The sequence below is a fragment of the Artibeus jamaicensis genome, unplaced genomic scaffold (assembly GCF_021234435.1).
Source record: "Artibeus jamaicensis isolate MK-2021 breed Jamaican fruit bat unplaced genomic scaffold, CSHL_Jam_final scaffold_286, whole genome shotgun sequence".
NCBI lineage: Eukaryota > Metazoa > Chordata > Mammalia > Chiroptera > Phyllostomidae > Artibeus > Artibeus jamaicensis.
This window is the reverse complement of record NW_026522034.1, coordinates 4,245,969-4,263,258: the sequence shown is the minus strand read 5'-3', so window position 1 is coordinate 4,263,258 and position 17,290 is coordinate 4,245,969. Positions and strand designations below refer to the sequence as shown.

The window sequence follows — 17,290 nt, the reverse complement described above, 5'->3', positions numbered from 1 at the left end:
TAGGGAGAGAATGTTGGAGGGAAACCTGCTGGGAGTGCAGATAAGAAGCATGTTTTGTTGGAAGCCTTGGAGCCTTGGAGCCTTGGAGCAGGGACAGTACCACCTCTGGAACGCCAGACTCCCAGGTCACCTTAAAGTCAGCATTGGCTCTGTGGAGCTGGGACTCCACAGGGGAGACACTGACCTGTGTCCCTGGGGGAGAGGCCCTGTACCAGGGGATGTGGCAGCAGCAGGAGGGGTAGGGCTGGCGCCCATGATGTGCAGTGCTGTGACGTGGCTTCTGGAAGGAGGAAGGGGGAGAGGGCTAATAGGGGTGAGCCAGACGCAGACTGCAACTAGAAAATGGAAGTAGGCTTCTACCCCCATTCCCACACCCCAGGGTTATGTTCCTTATCCGGTTTCCGGACCCTTTTCCCATGTATAAACATCCATCCGGCCATCTCTCTATCCCCACAAACGTGTATGAGCTCGTTCATTCATTAATGCGTCACAAAATATGCACCGAGCACTTTGCTAGAATTAAGGATACAATAGTAAACAAAGCATATGCATTTCCTGCTCAGGGAAGTTCAGTGTGACAGAAAACCAAGCGGGCAATGAGTAACAGGGGCTGCCTTAGAGTGGCAGACCTCTGACCCTGCTTTTCTGCCGAGGTGAATCTCAGGAGAGACTGGTGTTGCTCAGCCATCCAAGAAGAAGGAACTGTGTTTGCAAGGGAACGAGAAGGCCCACTGTTGGGGGTGGCAAGTCCAGGCAGGTGGGGTGGGCCAGACCAGGTAGGGCCACGGAGAAGTTGAGATCTTATCCCAAGTAAGAGGACAATCCTGAGATAAAATATTGAAATATTAAAAGTGATGACATGATGCAATTTGTATTTTCATAGTGGTTATTCCAGCTGCTATATAGAGTATAGATTATAGGCTGGCGGATAGCACTGGTTGGAGAGAAAGTCGGGAGACTGGTGAACAAGCTTTCGTGGTTACCAAGCAAGAGATCATGGTGACTTGGGAGGCCGGAGAGAGAAGCAGAGGTGGAAAGAGAGAGTAAAGATATTTCAGGGGTCAGCAAACTTTTTCTGTGAAGGGCCAGAAAGTACATCTTTGAGGCCTTGCTCCCCCTTGTTCTGCTGTGGTTGTGCACAAGCAGCCACGGGCAGCGTGCGTGTGAAGGGTGTACGGCCGTGTGCCAACGAAACTTCATTTACAGACTCTGACACTTGAATTTCATGAGATTTCATTGTGTCACGAAATGATTGTCTTTTTTATTTTCCCCAACCATTTAAAAATGTAAAGCCTTTCTTACTTGGTGAGCTGAACAAAAATGGGTGGCGGCTGAATGTGGCCCTCAGGCTGCTATAGTTTGCAGACCCCTGAAGTATATTTTGAGGCGGCTGTTCTTGGTGATGGACTGTAGAGAGAAACTCAGGTTCCTGGCTTGAGCAGAGGGTAAAGAGTGGTGCCTTTACCCTGCAGTAAGTGCTGGGAGGAACCGGTTTTGGGGAGAAATCAAGAGTGAAGAGGAAGATGCCTGGCAGTCACTGGAATGGAGATGCTTAGGAAACAGTTGGGTTTAAGGTCAGAGCTCAGATGAAATAAATGGGACTAGAGAAATAAATTCAGGAGTTGCCAGAATATAAATGATATTTAAAGCTGTGAGAGTGGATGAAATCATCTAGGAAAGAAAGTAACAGAGTTGGAGAGCCAAAAGGACCAAGGAAGTGCTGGAGAAGGAAGGGCCCACAGTAAAATGCAGGTGACAGACAGATGAAGAGAGAGACATGGGGACTCCATCTCAGACCTTAGAGCAATTGGTACCACAGCAATGAGGTCATACAAATACCTCATTCACTCAACAATATGTCACAGACTTACTTCCACATACCTATGCCTCTTCAGAAAAGCCACCCATTCTCTAGATTGGCCATAATTAATGCACCAGTGCCCCATTGTTGCCACTTTTGCTGCCACCTGGCTATCTGAGCAGTGATGCTAGTGTTTCCCTAACCCAATTCTAAAACAATGGCCTACGAGCCAAATATTTGCTGCTTGTTTCTAAAACCCCCACAAGCTGAGATTGGTTGTTACATTTCTAATGGTGGAAAAAATCATGTGATTCATGAAAATGATACGCAGTTGAAATCTGAGTGTTGGAACAGAACCCTCTCTCTGTCACCCACTCCCTACAACTGCTGTCCCTCTCTCTGTCACACACTCCCTACAACTGCTGTCCCTCTCTCCGTCACACACTCCCTACAACTGCTGTCCCTCTCTCTGTCACACTCCCTACAACTGCTGTCCCTCTCTCCGTCACACACTCCCTACAACTGCTGTCCCTGTCTCTGTCACATACTCCCTACAACTGCTGTCCCTCTCTCCGTCACACACTCCCTACAACTGCTGTCCCTCTCTCTGTCACACACTCCCTACAACTGCTGTCCCTCTCTCTGTCACACACTCCCTACAACTGCTGTCCCTCTCTTGTCACACTCCCTACAACTGCTGTCCCTCTCTCAGTCACACACTCCCTACAACTGCTGTCCCTCTCTCCGTCACACACTCCCTACAACTGCTGTCCCTGTCTGTGTCACATACTCCCTACAACTGCTGTCCCTCTCTCAGTCACACACTCCCTACAACTGCTGTCCCTCTCTCCGTCACACACTCCCTACAACTGCTGTCCCTCTCTCTGTCACACTCCCTACAACTGCTGTCCCTCTCTCTGTCACACTCCCTACAACTGCTGTCCCTCTCTCAGTCACACACTCCCTACAACTGCTGTCCCTCTCTGTGTCACACACCCTACAACTGCTGTCCCTGTCTGTGTCACATACTCCCTACAACTGCTGTCCCTCTCTGTGTCACACACTCCCTACAACTGCTGTCCCTCTCTCTGTCACACACTCCCTACAACTGCTGTCCCTCTCTCTGTCACACTCCCTACAACTGCTGTCCCTCTCTCTGTCACACTCCCTACAACTGCTGTCCCTCTCTCAGTCACACACTCCCTACAACTGCTGTCCCTCTCTGTGTCACACACCCTACAACTGCTGTCCCTGTCTTTGTCACATACTCCCTACAACTGCTGTCCCTCTCTGTGTCACACACTCCCTACAACTGCTGTCCCCCTCTGTGTCTCATACTCTCTACAAATGCTCCTCAGCTATATCGGGTAGCTTTGGCAGATACTGGGTGGCTCACAGAGCCTGAAATATTTTCCCTCTTGACCTCTGCTGACCCCTGCTTGACTCAGTCCTACATCCGTGACCAGCAGTGGGTCCACACACAGGTGGAGTGAGTTGTTTTGAGCATCTCCAGGAGGGTACAGTCTAGAAAAATTCTTTAATGCCTCAAATTCCTCCATCAACTCTTTCTTATTTTGAGTACACCCCTGCTTTTTTATGTGTCTTCCTTTAAAATTTAAACTTCGTCAGCTAAGTTATCATTACATTATTAATCAGTCAGTCGATCAACGTTCAGCCTACCGGTAACAATAGTCACTCCTCTTTCTTCCTGACCACCTTCCAACAAAGTCCAAACAGAACTCCCTGCTCTAGTCCCTGCCTTCCTCTGTGACCAGCACCTTGCCATTCGTGTCAGCCACGCTGCATTACTTGCAATTCTTCCAGCTTGCCACACTGCTTCTTACCTCCGTGCCCTCTGCCTGGAATGGCCTTTCCCAGCCTGACCATCTGGTAGCTTCAGGTCAGTTTTCAGAAGTCAGCTCTGGGATTACCAAGTGTCATAGGTGCCTCCGAGTGGCCCTCGCTGCATCGTAAATGGGACAGTATGCGGGGCTGCAGTGACTCATGTGCAGGCTTCTCGAGGACAGACACAGAGTTTAGTCATGTCTCTGTTCCCCGTGTCAGCCTGACAGGTACTCAGCAAGTGAATGATTGAATGACTGAGTGTATAGTTAAGGACTCCTTCAGCTGCGGGTGATAGAACCTAGCTCAAACTGGCTTTAGGGGGAAAAAGACTGGCTCAGGTACCTGGGCAGCCTGCAGGAGCAGCTGGCCTCAGGCACAGGGTGTGATGCCCTGTTTCCAGGACACTGTGTCTGCGTTCCTCTAGCTTTCACCTTTGCCCCGTTCACTTGTTTGGGTCATTTCTTTACATTGGTGGTAGCTGATGGATTCATTGCTAATGGCCCCGGAGCACATCCTCCTTCTTAGTAACCTTGGCTATTTTAATTATATATTTTCTCCCAAACCCTTTTTCTATTTTTATTATAAAAGTGACAGTTCAGCCCTGGAAGGTAGCATGTTGGTAGCATGTCCCAACATGCCAGTGTTGCAGGTTCAATCCCCGGTCAGGGCACATATAGGAATCAACCAATAAATGCATCAGTAAGTGGAACAATAAATCAGTGTCTGTCTGTCTGTCTCTCCTTTCCTCTCTAAAGTCAATAAATAAAATATAAAAAATGTATAAAAGTGATATTTTGGATATGCCACTTAGTAGCTCTGGAACCTCGGGTAAGTTAATGACTCTGTGCCTGAATTTCTGATGCCGATTGGTGACTCAAGAAAGAGGAAGATTGAATATTACAGGGTAGGGGTCAGACTTGTTCTGCATGGTCCAAGGGGTTGAATGAGGGCTGACGTGGGCTGTATGAGGGAGAGATTTTTGGCTCAGTCTAAGGTGGAGCTTTCCACCAATGGGAGCTGCCCAAAAGCCAGGACACTGAGTTGGGAGGCGGTGGGTGTCTGTCAGAGGAGGGGGCAAACAGAGGTTGTGACGGTGGCCAGAGAGAGGTTCCCTGTTCTGATACCTCACTGTAAATTTCCACAGTGTCTCCAGAATTTGTGGGGGACGTCTTCTCACTCCATAGTCTCCCTCAGTGATCTCGACTTTGGCTTTCGCTACCACCAGTGCACAGATGGCTCCCTTGCCCCTCTCTGTTCTGAGTTTGTGTCCAAACTGTTCTCCGTTCTCTGTGTGTCCAAGGGGTCCACCAGGCATTTTGGGGGGGATGATCCATAGCTCAGGCCCAACAGGAACCATACTTCCCCCTAAACGTGCATCACTTCCAGGGTCCCCTTCCTGTGTGTGCCTATTTGCTCCTGTTTGTTCAAGCCTTCAGTGTGGCCTTGACTTTCTCAGCCTCTCCCTCCCACACAGTCCCCAAGCCTGTCACATCTACCTTTGAAATAAATCTAGGCCAGACATCACTGAGTGACTCTGATGAGATAGTGTCCAGTTTTTCTTTTGAAATATTTATTTTAGATGTGGGGTGTTTTTTTCTCCTCTGAGCAGTGGCAATTGTCATGGGGTGAGCAGAGTGGGGAGAAAAAGAGGGTAAGTAAGGGAGGGATGGCTTCCTGAATTAGTCACACTAAGGGCTGTAAGAAAGAGAGCTAGAATAAATGCTTATTTCTTACCCACATGATTGTCCCGGTATGTTCAGGGCTAATACTGCAACTCCTCAGGGCCTTCTGTGTTGCTGCTCTGCTGTCCTCAGGGTGTGGCTGGCAGTGTGGCCCCAGGTGGCTCCCCACATCTGCATTCCATCCAGTGCCAACAGGGAAGAGAAAAGAGAGGGTATATGGCCCCTCTTTAAAGGCATGACCCAGAAGTTGTGCATATCAGTTGTTCTCACACCCTGTTCAGCTGTTGAGAGTGGTCATGTGACCACACCCAGCTGCAAGGCAGGCTGGGATCTGTAGTCTTTAGCTGAGTGACCCGGTACCTAACTCAAAATGCTACAGTAGAAGAGGAGATATTAGGCATAAGAGGAAAACTAGTTACTTCTGTAACAGTGATTTTGCACGTTTCAGTAAGACCTGCGTGGCAGCTAATTGGCTAGACCCTAGGGATGTAGTAGCTGAAGGCTTAACACACAGTAATGAAGTTCTAACAACAACCAGCAAAGCTTTTTTAACGCAAGGAAACATTGAGCTCAGAGAGGGGAAGTCACCTGTTAAGACGGCATAGTAAAGTGTCAGAGTGAGGCCTAGAACCTCAAATCTGGGCTCACTTTCTACCTCTTCAAAGAGAGCTGCCTGAGAGGCGGACAGGGAGTAACAAGAAGGCTGGGACTAGGGAGGGGCCCCCTTGCACAGTCTGTCTACCTGGGAGGTGCTCATCAGTTTTCAGGTTCAGTTGTCAGGTCTCTGAGGGGCCTCTCAGTGGGCCTCCCTGTATCTTAAGCCACACACTGTACTGAACTGCAATGATTTGAGTGCACGCACACCTTCCCTGTTGGAATGTAGAGTCATCTCTCTATCCCAGTACCTGTCTAGTCATTATGTGCATTACTGAGTACGTGGATAAATGTATATTCAAGGACTTCTTCAATTGTCAGCTATAGGAACTTAGTTCAAACTGGCTTAAGGCAGGGGTCAAAGGGCCGGGAAAAGACTGGCTGAAGTGCCTGGGCAGTCTGGATGTGCAGCTTGCCTCAGGCGTAGCTGTATCCAGGGGCTCAACCGCCATTTTTAGAAGTGCTGCTTCTGTGCTATGCAGGTTAGCATAGATCGACACTGCTCATGTGCCGTGACACTTCGTGCCTTCTTTGTGAGAAGGGTCGCCCAAGCAGTCCCTGCAGAGATTGGGAGAAGGCAGGAGAATCTGGGCTGCTGCTGGTAGCCATGGTGAGGGCAAGGAGTCCCTCTAGGACACCCCCAGTTCTGAGACACCTTGGCATAGAAGCCCAGCCTTAGCCCTTGCGGTCACATCTTGCATCCTTTCTCAGGAGTTTCCCTGTGGCCCCACCTCTTTTGGAGGTGGACTGTGCCTGCTGCACTGTCAGGCTAAAGGTGGCCTGAGCCCCTCACTCCTGCTTCTTTTTGAGATCTCCCCAGGCAGAGCTCCTTGGAGTTCCCACATTCAGCCAGGACTGGGACAGGAGAGGGGGCAGGAAAAGGAGGAGAGGGAATGGCTGGCTGGTGACTGACTCACTGGGAGGGGCAGCACACGCTGCCCGCCCGAAGGGCTGGTTGGCCTGGGGGTGAGAATTCCCCTTTGCAGAGAGAAGGGGAAGGGCGGTGCCAGGGCTTGCAGTTCTTGGTCTAGGCCCTGTGCACTGGGCGGGTAGCTCATCTGTTGCCAGGGGTGGTGATTGGTTTTCTGTTGCCAGGCAGGCCGCTGTTCACCGAGCAGCTCCTCATCTCCCAGGTGTGTTTTTCCTTTCTGCCCTCTGGGTGCCCAGCTGTTGTGGTGGAGCCACTGGGTGCTGGGCTGTCAGGGTAAGCCACAAAGGAGGAGACGTTCCTGGGTCCAGCATCTAGGAAAGGAGAAAAGGGAGAAAGCCCAACACCCAGCCCTGGGGCCTCCCTCATTCTTCCACTGGAGGGAAGGAGAGCTTAGCCCCTGGGGAGCCCGGATAGGTCTGATCAGGAGAGTGCTCCCTGATCCCCCACATTCACAGAGGTGGCAGGCATTCCCAAGAGACCTCGCAGTAAATCCCCAGTGGCAGAAATTAACCTGATGTATGGAGGTGCCAGCCATTAAGAAAGGTCGTGAGTACTGGGTGGGTGGGGGTACTTTAGTAGTAAATGGGGAGCTGTGGGAGGCTCTTGAGCGGGGGGCTAGGATGTGAGCAGGTTCACGTCTTAGGAAGCAGTGCAGAGAATGGGGTGACCTGTGGGCACGGTGGAGGGTGTCTGGAGGGTCGGGATGGGAGATGGAAGGCATGAACAGCAGGGAGAGAGTGTGGGGCCCAGGAACCACAGACAGGCCTTGGCTTCTCTGAGGATGAAAGTGAGGAAGGGAGACTTGGAATCTGGGAGCTTCTTAATCCTCAGTCCTGGGTGCTTCCTCGGGGGACAGGCAGGCCACGAGCTTTTCCTGTGGGCCACGGTGGCCCTGTGGCAGGATGTGGTGCTTGCCAAGGATGCTTCATGAATGGAGCCGCAGGCTGCTGACTCAGCAGTTGGTGAGGCGCTGGGTCACCGGGTTTGGACGGGAAGCATCTGGGAAGGAAGTGGCTGCTCAGGGCTTCCCCACGGCGGGCAGCGGGGAGGGGCGGCGGGAAGCACCAGGTGAGGCCGGGGGACGCCCTCAGCCCAGCTCTGGGTGTGTGGGGCTGGCGTGTGCTTGGTTGGGATCAGAAGGGCTGAGGCCCTCTGCCTGTGAGTGGAACTGATGTTAATGGCTGTGGAGTTTTGCCCCGTGGAAAGGCAGAAAGATGTGGTTGGGAACTTCAGATACTTCTCAGCTCTGCTCACGGGCAAATCACAGCCCGTCGTGTCCCCACTTCACTTATCTGGGCTTTAAGTTTGTTTTTTTTTACTCTTACAAAATGGGATCGAGTCGTCAGCCTGTCTTCCCCTGGGGTTATGAGGATGTGAAGTCATTTCCAGGCTTGGCCATAGGCACGGCGTGTGTGGCTGGGTACCAGCAGGCAAAGGCTCCCGCAGCCCACCCCGGCCCACCCGAGTCGGACGCCGTGGGCACCAGGTGTTGGACGGTGGAAGCAGAGCGGAGCTGGGTGAAAAAACCTTGATAATTGAGTTCTGACTAAGAAAGGATTCAGAGACAAGACTGAAACTGTAAAAGTTCGTTTAGGAAGTCACAGAGGTAGAAGTGGGCTGTAGAAGGTGCGGGCTCAGGAAACGAATCACACAGGCAAGAGAAGGGCCCTTGGAACTTAGGAGAGAGAAAGGTAAAGGTCACACACCTGGCGGGGGGAGAAGAGGCGCAAGGGAAAGGCACAGGTGTGCTTGCACTGGGTCCTCTGTCCTAAGGGATTTTAAGGATGGGGATTTTAGGGAAGGTCCCAGGGGAGGATCTCAACAGAATAGTCGTCGGTTTTCTGGGTGTGTCCTTTCAGGGTCCTGGTCTCCAGTGATTAGTTGGCATCAGGTCGGGGGGTCATTAGTCATTGCAGCTGGTCCTGAGACAGCCATGGCATCACTTGTCTTGTTTTGCTGCTCTTCTGGGCCTGGGGCTGAAATACTGGAGGCCTAGATGTCATCCCTGGGGGTCAGAGCTGCGGGAAGTGGTCGTTCAAGGGCACAAATGGGAGGTGCATGAGACTACCCTTTGGCCCCTTGTGTCCTCCTCCAAGGGGGTCTACTGTGTGACTAGTGACAAGCCAGGGGAGGAAAGGTCAAAGGAGGGCCTGAGCCACATGGCCAGCGATATGCCAGGGAGGGAAGGTCACCCTGGGGGATAGGTCCTTGGTTTCCCAGTTTTGTCAGTTGCCAGACGCCTGGGGCTTTCTGCAGTGGTCACCTGTACCTAGCCCGTCTCCTTGCTCCGCTCTTGTCTAACTGCCTGGCAGAGATCCAGGGAGGTCTGGGCCCCCTGTGAGGTCTGACCCATGGCCCCAGACCCATCTCTCAGTCCTCACTGCAGCCTTGGGGGTCAGCCCCAGTCCTGGCCCCTTCCATTTCTGATCTGTCTTGTTAACTCAATCTAGTGTATTAAATCAGCAAACGTTCTCTCTCTCTCTGGGCCCCACACTTGTGCACCTAGCTGCCTCCTAGAACTCACCCCAGGAAGTCACTACGCAAACTGCGCCAACTTCCCATGCCCTGTGCTGAACTGAACCATTCTGCATTCTCTGTCTCAGAGAGTACCCCACCTGATCACTGGGCACGAAACTGTGAAACCCTGACGGCTCTCTTTCTGTCCCCACGTTCTCCAGTCCTGGCCCTTTCACCCAGACCTGCTTCCGCTCTTCTGCCAAGCTTGTCTCACCCTGCAGGTGTTTGCAGAGTAATCTTTATGAAGCACAGCTCAGACCATATCCTTCCCCCAATTCCAGAGTCTTTGGTAGCTCCCAGATGCCTTCAGGGTAAAGACCAGACCTCTTGGTTTATGTTCATATCTGGCTCCAGCCTCAGCTCCTCCTCTCCCTGAACCCAAATGAGCACATCCTTCCCCTGAGCTGGCCTATCTTGCCTCTAGTTGCCTCCTTCTGTTTATATGTACATCCTGGTTCTGAAAGGGTGGCTCACAGTTACCTGTCCTGGTTTAGCCTCCCCAGCGATTTCATTCCCTCCTACCAGAATCTCTCAAAAATTGCCTCAGCAGGGAGGAGCCTTGTGGGTGTGCGGGAGGAAGGACATCCCAGCGCAGGCAGTTGCAACCTGGCCCCAAGCTGGTCCAGGGGAGATGAATGGACTGTGTCCAGAAAGGACCTTTTGAGACAAAGGCTCACTTCCTCTTCCTCACAGGCAGGGGCAGCCTTCCGCCACCGAGAGCCCAGCTGTCAGTTGCCTCAGAGGAAGATGGGAAGTCCGGCCACAGGTGTGCATGTGGCCACTGCCCTAGGAGTGCTGTGGTTCCTCCTCGCAGGTGAGGGGCGTGGCGCCGGGCTGGAGGTGGGGGAGGGGATCGCATTCCCGCCTTGGGTCTTGTGGAGACTCTGTCTAGCAGGGATCTGAAGGGTTTGGCAAACCTCCTCCTCGTCTCTCCTGTACCCTGTCCAAGCTCATTTCCACTTCCAGGATGCAATAGGCAACTCATTTTACATTTCTTAGTTTCCATTTCTTCTTCTATAAAATGGCCTTGTGAGCACTAATACGTCCAGAGTCACCTCCTCAGTCAGGCTTTCCTGGCTACCTTGTATAAAATAACACATCCCTCCCCATCCCTGACCTTACTTCATGCTGCTTCTAGCATTTGTCTCCACTTGACATGTGTTTCTTTTCTTGTTGCTTTCTCTGCTCAGAGAACAGGATTGGTGCCAGCCCCATAATAGGTGCGCAGTCACCACGTTGAATAAATGATGTAAATCTTCCTGCACAGTGCTCGGTACAGAGTTGGCATTCGAGGATGGCAGCTACTTTCATCATAATATTCTCACTTTATGTTTCAAAGCCTAATCTGTACCTTCTTCCTCCGTGGGAGAATGACAAAGCTGAGTGTCTGGTGCCATCTAGTGGTCACAAAGAGGAAGCCTCTCTTTATCCGCTGCTGCTCCTGTTTCTCTAGGTATCCAACCTTTTGGCATCTCTGCGCCACACTGGAAGAAGAGTTGTTTTGGGCCACATGTTAAATACACAAACACTAATGAAAACTGATGAGCAAAGAAGAGGTTTTAAGTAAATTTACGATTTTGTGTTGGGCTGCATTCATAGCCATCCTGGGCTACACACAGCCTGCGGGCCACGGATTGGACACCCCTGCTAGAGAAAGGAATTTGGGTGACTCCTCAGGTGTCATTCCCTAAATGCCCCTAAAAAGGGCACCTTGGTGCAGTTGATCTGCAGTTGCAGAGCTGGCCTGGGGCGCCTGGGGTTGCACAGAGGGATTCAGGGCCAGTTTTAGACCTTCCGAGAGCTCAGTGCACTGCAAAGATTATAAACCGCCCTGCTCCATGTGCAGTTCACGATAAAATGTCATTTTTCTAAATCCAGGAAATCTTTATGAGTTCCGTACTCAGTAAATTTTGTGTTAAGACTGATTTTCACACTTTTTGGGTGTGCCTGCTTTGCTAGTATCCAAAGCACAGGCTTAATCTAGTGCCCAGAATGGCAATGCCAGGGTAGGGGGCACACCTCCTCAAAAGACAGATCACTGGGGACCCCTCCCTAACTTTCCAGGGCTCTAAAAGAAAAGCTGGATTGAAGGCAGAAGGGATCGAGTAGGGAGGCTACAGGGTGGATCCACAGGATGGAGGGCGGGAGGAGTGGGGTTTGTCTCCGGCTCTTCCCTGGCCCTGCCCCCGGGGAAGGAGTGGACCCGGGCTGCTGGGATCCGTGCTCCTGTGCTCCCCTCACATGGACTCCATTAGCAAGCCCTGTTTGTTCATTCTGCCTCCTAAGTGAACCTCCCATCTTTCTCATTCTCTCCATCGCCACTGCCACCCTCTGGAGCTAACCCATCACCACTTCTTCCAGGGACCACTGAAGTGGCGGCCAAATCCGTCCTCCACAGGGGAGCCGGAGTGAGTTCTAAGCACTCAGATTAGGCCTGAATAACTCCCCAATGACTTCCCATTACATGTAGAAAGCCCTCAGTTCCTCACCAGCCTCCCAAAGCTCCCCCACCCGGATGATTTGGCCACACCGCCAGCTTCTGGACACTGTGGTGTAGCAAGTGGGTCCTGACTCAGAGCCTTTCCACTTACAGGTGCCTGTACGTGTGGCTCTTACCCCAGGTCTTTGTATGTCAGGCTCTTTTCCTTAAAATTTTCTTTTTTTAAATATTTTTATTTTTTAATTGTAGCTGACATATTCTATTAGTTTCAGGTATACAACATAGTGATTAAACATAAAACTTCTGAAATGATCACCCCAAAGGTGTTTATGGTGTTGGTACCTTTCTAACACCATGAAATTATTACAGTATTTTTGGCTGTATCCCCTATGCTGTACTTTACATCGCCATGACTGCTTTGTAACTGCCAATTTGTACTTCTCAATCCCTTCACCTTTTACTCCCAGCCCCGCAAAGCACCCTACCATCTTGGAACCATCAAAATGTTCTCTGTATGTGTCTGTTTGTATTTCGTCTTATTCATTAATTTTGCTTTTCAGATTCTACATATAAGTGAAATCACTATGTCACATATCAGATATCATATCTGATATCATTTCACATATCAGATAGCATTCATGCTAAATGAAATCACTATTTCAATTAGCATAAATACCCTTTAGGTCCGTCCATGCTGTTGCAAATGGTAAAATTTTGTTCTTTTTTATGGCTATCATATTCCACTATATATGTGTCCTACTTCTTTATCCATTCATCTGTTGATGGACACTTAGATTGCTTCCGTATCTGGGCTGCCATAAATGATGCTGCAGGGAACATAAGGGTGCATATATCTTTTCAAATTAGTGTTTTGGATTTCTTTGGAGAAATACCCCAAAGTGGAATTGCTGGGTCCTTGTCTGTCTCTTGGTACAGCCTTTGTTTTAAAGTCTATTTTGTCTGGTATAAGTATTGCTATCCCAGCTCTCTAATTTCATTTCCATTTTCATGAAATATTTTTTCTATCCCTTTACTTTCAGTCTGTGGGTGTCTCTGATCTGAAGTGGGTCTCTCATAGGCAGCATTTGTAAGGGTCTTTTTTTGTTGTCCATTTAGCCACCCTGTTTCTTCATCGGAGTGTTTAATCCATTTACATTTAAGTTAGTTGTTGATAGACATGTAGTTATTGCCATGTTATTATTCATATTTTTCACCTCCTCCTTTTTCTTAAAGAAGACCCTTTAACATTTTATGTACTGCTGGTTTGACGTGAGGAATTCCTTTAACTTGACCTTGGCTGGGAAGCTCTTCATCTGCCCTTCCATTCTAAATGATAGCCGTGCTGCATAGAGTCATCTTGGCTATAGGTTCCTGCTTTTCATCACATTGATATTTTGTGCCAACCCCTTCTGGTCTGCAAAGTCTCTGTTGAAAAATCAGCTGACAGTCTTACGGGAGCACCCTTCTAGTCAACTAACTGCTTTTCTCTTCCTGCTTTTAAGATTCTCTTTGTCTTTAACCTTTGACATTTTAATTATGCTGTGTCTCGGTGTGGGCCTCTCTGGGCTCATCTTGTTTGGGGCTCTCTGTGCTTCCCGGGCTTGTGTGTCTATTTCCTTCACCAGGTTAGGGAAGTTTTCATTATTATTCTTGACAAAGGCTTTCAATTCCTGCTCTTTCTCTCTCTTTTCCTTTCTAACCCTTATGCTGTAGGTGTTGATAAGTTTGATGTTGTTTCACAGGCCCCTTAAAGTATCCTCCTTTATTTGGATTCTTTTTTCTTTTTGCTCTTCTGATTGGGTGTTTTCTGCTACCTTATCTTCCAAATCGTTGATTTGATCTTCTGCTTCATCCACTCTCTTGTTGATTCTCTTTTATATATTCTTCATTTCAGTTATTGTATCCTCCATTTCTAACTGGTTCTGTTTTATGTTTTCTACTTCCGTTTTTACATTTTTCATCTCTTTGTTGAAGTTCTCATGAGATCACTGAGCAGCCTTATAACCAGTGTTTTAAATTTTGCATCTGCTTGTGTCCATTTCGTTTAGCCCTTTTTCTAGAGTTTTTAAATGTTATTTGGGCCGTGTTCCTTCGTCTCCTCATTTTGGCAGCCTCCCTGTGTGTGTTTCTATGCATTAGGTGGAGCTGCTCTGACTCCCCACCTCGGTAGAGTGGCCTTATAGCAGATGTCCTGTGGGGCCCAGTGGCACGTTCTCTGTGTTCCCCTGAGCCAGGAGCTCCAGGTGTGGTTCTGTGTGCCCTCCTGTGGAGGTTGAGCCCTGATCCCTGTTGACCCGGCAGTGGAGACCCTCAGGCTGTGACTCTAGTGGGGGAGCTGTCGCGCCAGGGCCACCCTGTGGGACTGATTTCTCTCGTGAGGCCCTGGTGTGTCAGGTCCTTTCCATCCCCTTTCCATGTCAGCTTCGTAGCTCTAAGAATGCGTCCTGCAACCGTGTTAAAGGTATGGGTGTGCTTTCTTCCTTGTATGAGAATTATTCATGTTTATAAAAGAAAAGAAAAAGCACGGTGCTCCTTTCTCATTCACTGAAGTACACTATTAACATTTCAGTACATGCTTTTTTTAGATTTCACTTTCCGATTTATAAAGATAATACATACTTATGGGAAAATGAAGCCAGCAGAGACAGTTGTTAAATACCTGCCAGGTGTTTGAAAATCTACCACCTTACTTTCTAATCCATTCGGGAATGTTTTCTTCCTTTCTGTCCCCAATCACATGCTAATAAGAATGTGTGTGCTTGTATGTCCCTCTGCTCTATTAAAATGTGGGCTTTGTAGAGGTGAGACTTTGGTCCTATTGTCTTGCATTCCTAACTCTTACAGCAAACAGCAGGTGCTTACTTATTTAATGAGGACTGAAGCCAATAAACTTACCTTAGGTCTTAGGCCTCAAAGGGCAGGTGTGTGGGGCTTGGAGTTAAACCAGGAGAAGGAGACCAGGGAGGCCCAAAGCACCCCTGCCCCTTCTGACTTCCCCACCCCATTGACTCTGCCCCCAGGCACCGCCTTGGAGGTCCAGGTCCCCGAAAACCCCGTGGTGGCCCTGGTGGGCGCAGACACTACCCTGCGCTGCTCCTTCTCGCCTGAGCCTGGCTTCAGCCTGGCTCAGCTCAACCTCATCTGGCAGCTGACAGACACCAAACAGCTGGTGCACAGCTTCACGCAGGGGCAGGACCAGGGCAGCGCTTATGCCAACCGCACCGCTCTCTTCCCCGACCTGCTGGCACAGGGCAACGCCTCCCTGAGGCTTCAGCGCGTGCGTGTGGCTGATGAGGGCAGCTTCACCTGCTTCGTGAGCGTCCGGGACTTTGGCAGTGCTGCGGTCAGCCTGCAGGTGGCAGGTAAGCACCCGAAGGGAGCGCCCCACCCCTTGGCACACCCCTTTCCCTCCCTTGGCTGTTGTCTGCTGCCCCGTGCTGACCCCCATACTCACAGCGCCAGGTGCCCTGTTCCTTCATTGTGCCCCCTCTGCCCTTGCCTTACCTTGTCCTTTACCATTTGTCCCCCTCCAGCTCCCTACTCAAAGCCCAGCATGACCCTGGAGCCCAACAAGGACCTGCGGCCTGGGGACACGGTGACCATCACGTGCGCCAGCTCCCGGGGCTACCCTGAGGCGGAGGTGTTCTGGCAGGACGGGCAGGGTGTGCCTCTGGCAGGCAACGTGACCACGTCGCAGATGGCCAATGAACAGGGTCTGTTTGATGTGCGCAGCGTCCTGCGGGTGGTGCTGGGTGCTAATGGCACCTACAGCTGCCTGGTGCGCAACCCCGTGCTGCAGCAGGACGCTCACGGCTCTGTCGCTGTCACAGGTAGGGGACAAACATCTGGGGAGAATGGAGGGAGCCACCCCCCTTTTTTTGGACCCTGGGCTGGAATTTAGGTAGGTTTGGGTGCTCAGAGAAGACTTGAAAAATCATTTTCACATATTTCGCCTGTCTCAAACTCTCCCCAAAGGAGGGAGGCCTTCAGGGGCTTGCCTCAGTGAAGTGATAAGAGGCATTCGTAGTATTTGCTCTCCTAGGAGCACCTTAGGTAGCACTTGTGCTTCTTACATCAAGTGCCTGCCTGGAATCTGAGATGTGGGCGGGAGTTCCGGGGCAGCCGGAGGCATGACCCCAGGACCTGGTGAGGGAGGGGTTTCCTATGGGAACTTCTCTGGGTGATGGGAAGCCTTGGCTGCATCCGTGGGCACCATCTGATTCCGAGGCAGCTGGGCTTCTGCAAGTGGGCAGTGCCCAGCAGCCCATCATGCTAGCTGCAGTGTCCAGGGCTCTCTCTGCTGCTTCCATGTGCTCAAATACTCGAGTGATACCACAATCTCTGGTTTGGGGATACTGGGCCAGACACCATTTCCCTTCCTGAGTGCCCACCTCAGCGGGCTTCCCTTATACCTAGAGATTAGTGGGCTCAGGCCAGGGGAAGCCATCTCCATCTGTGTTTGGATCTCATTCTGGCTCCTCGGTCCCTTTCCATGGGCCACCTGGCCTTTCCCAGGGGCCTCCCCATGTACCCTGGGGTCAGAACAGCAGGTTCTGTCCTGTATTCTCCTCCAATGACTTCCATCCAACCCCCCAGCCCACCCATGCTCCAGTCTGCACCTGGCCACCAGATTATGCACAAGCCTCAGAGTTCATTGACTTATTCCTCATTTTCTTCTCCCAAGTGTACCTAGACTTTCCGAGGCCTTCACTTACCTTCTAGGTATTAAGATTCATTCCTTCTTCTCTTTAAGGTGTTTCCTTTCAGCAAGACTGTGTTCCCTGTGCCCACCCTATCCCCAAGATTGACCCCACCCTACTCCTGGAGACCACCCCAGGGTCGGTGCTCTTTCTGGGGAAGTCACTGCCCCAGCCTCTTGGGTGTTCTGAGGGCTCTCTTTGACCTTTTAAAGAACAGCGTGTTGTCTAGTGTGTGTGCAGGAGGAATAAGAGCTGTCAGGTAGTGAGATTGGCCAGAGTGGTCGAGAGAATTCTGCAGGGACAGGTGGGAGTTGATGGGACCCTGAAGGATCCTGGTAACTCACACACTGGGCTGGACTGGATCTTTGCCACGCTGTACAGAAAGGGCTTGTCAGTATAAATGTAATTTCAGGGACTACGTTTATCCCACCAAAGACAAAAGTCTTTACTTTAAACTTTAGTAACTGACCTTTAAAGTGCCTTCATTTCACAGGTGAGGAGACCAAAGCCTTGAGAGAAGAGAGAACTTGCCCCAGGCCACAGCCTGGCACAGCGGCTTTGGCTCTGCTGGGGGTCAGGCAGCTCTTTGAAAATTGGATAAATGATAAATGCGGTAGTTTGCATTTCAGTTTTGAGAGTGCATGGCCCCTCTAACCTCATGCATGGGGTCTGTGGACCTGGGTTCCTGCACCCCGCAGTGAGCACACGAGCCACGACCAG

At 50.6% G+C, this 17,290-nt stretch overlaps 1 protein-coding gene across 2 annotated transcripts in view; it reads left to right on the top strand.

The window, feature by feature from the left end:
• CD276 (CD276 molecule) overlaps positions 1 to 17,290 on the top strand; it is a 28,395-nt gene that overhangs the window by 3,642 nt on the left and 7,463 nt on the right. For both annotated transcript variants that reach the window (XM_053656869.1, XM_037134515.2), the window contains exons 2-4: positions 10,124 to 10,244; positions 14,891 to 15,232; positions 15,404 to 15,700. In XM_053656869.1, coding sequence (XP_053512844.1) covers positions 10,178 to 10,244; positions 14,891 to 15,232; positions 15,404 to 15,700 — 706 coding nt within the window. In that variant the 5' untranslated portion in view covers positions 10,124 to 10,177. The remainder of the gene's footprint in view (positions 1 to 10,123; positions 10,245 to 14,890; positions 15,233 to 15,403; positions 15,701 to 17,290) is intronic.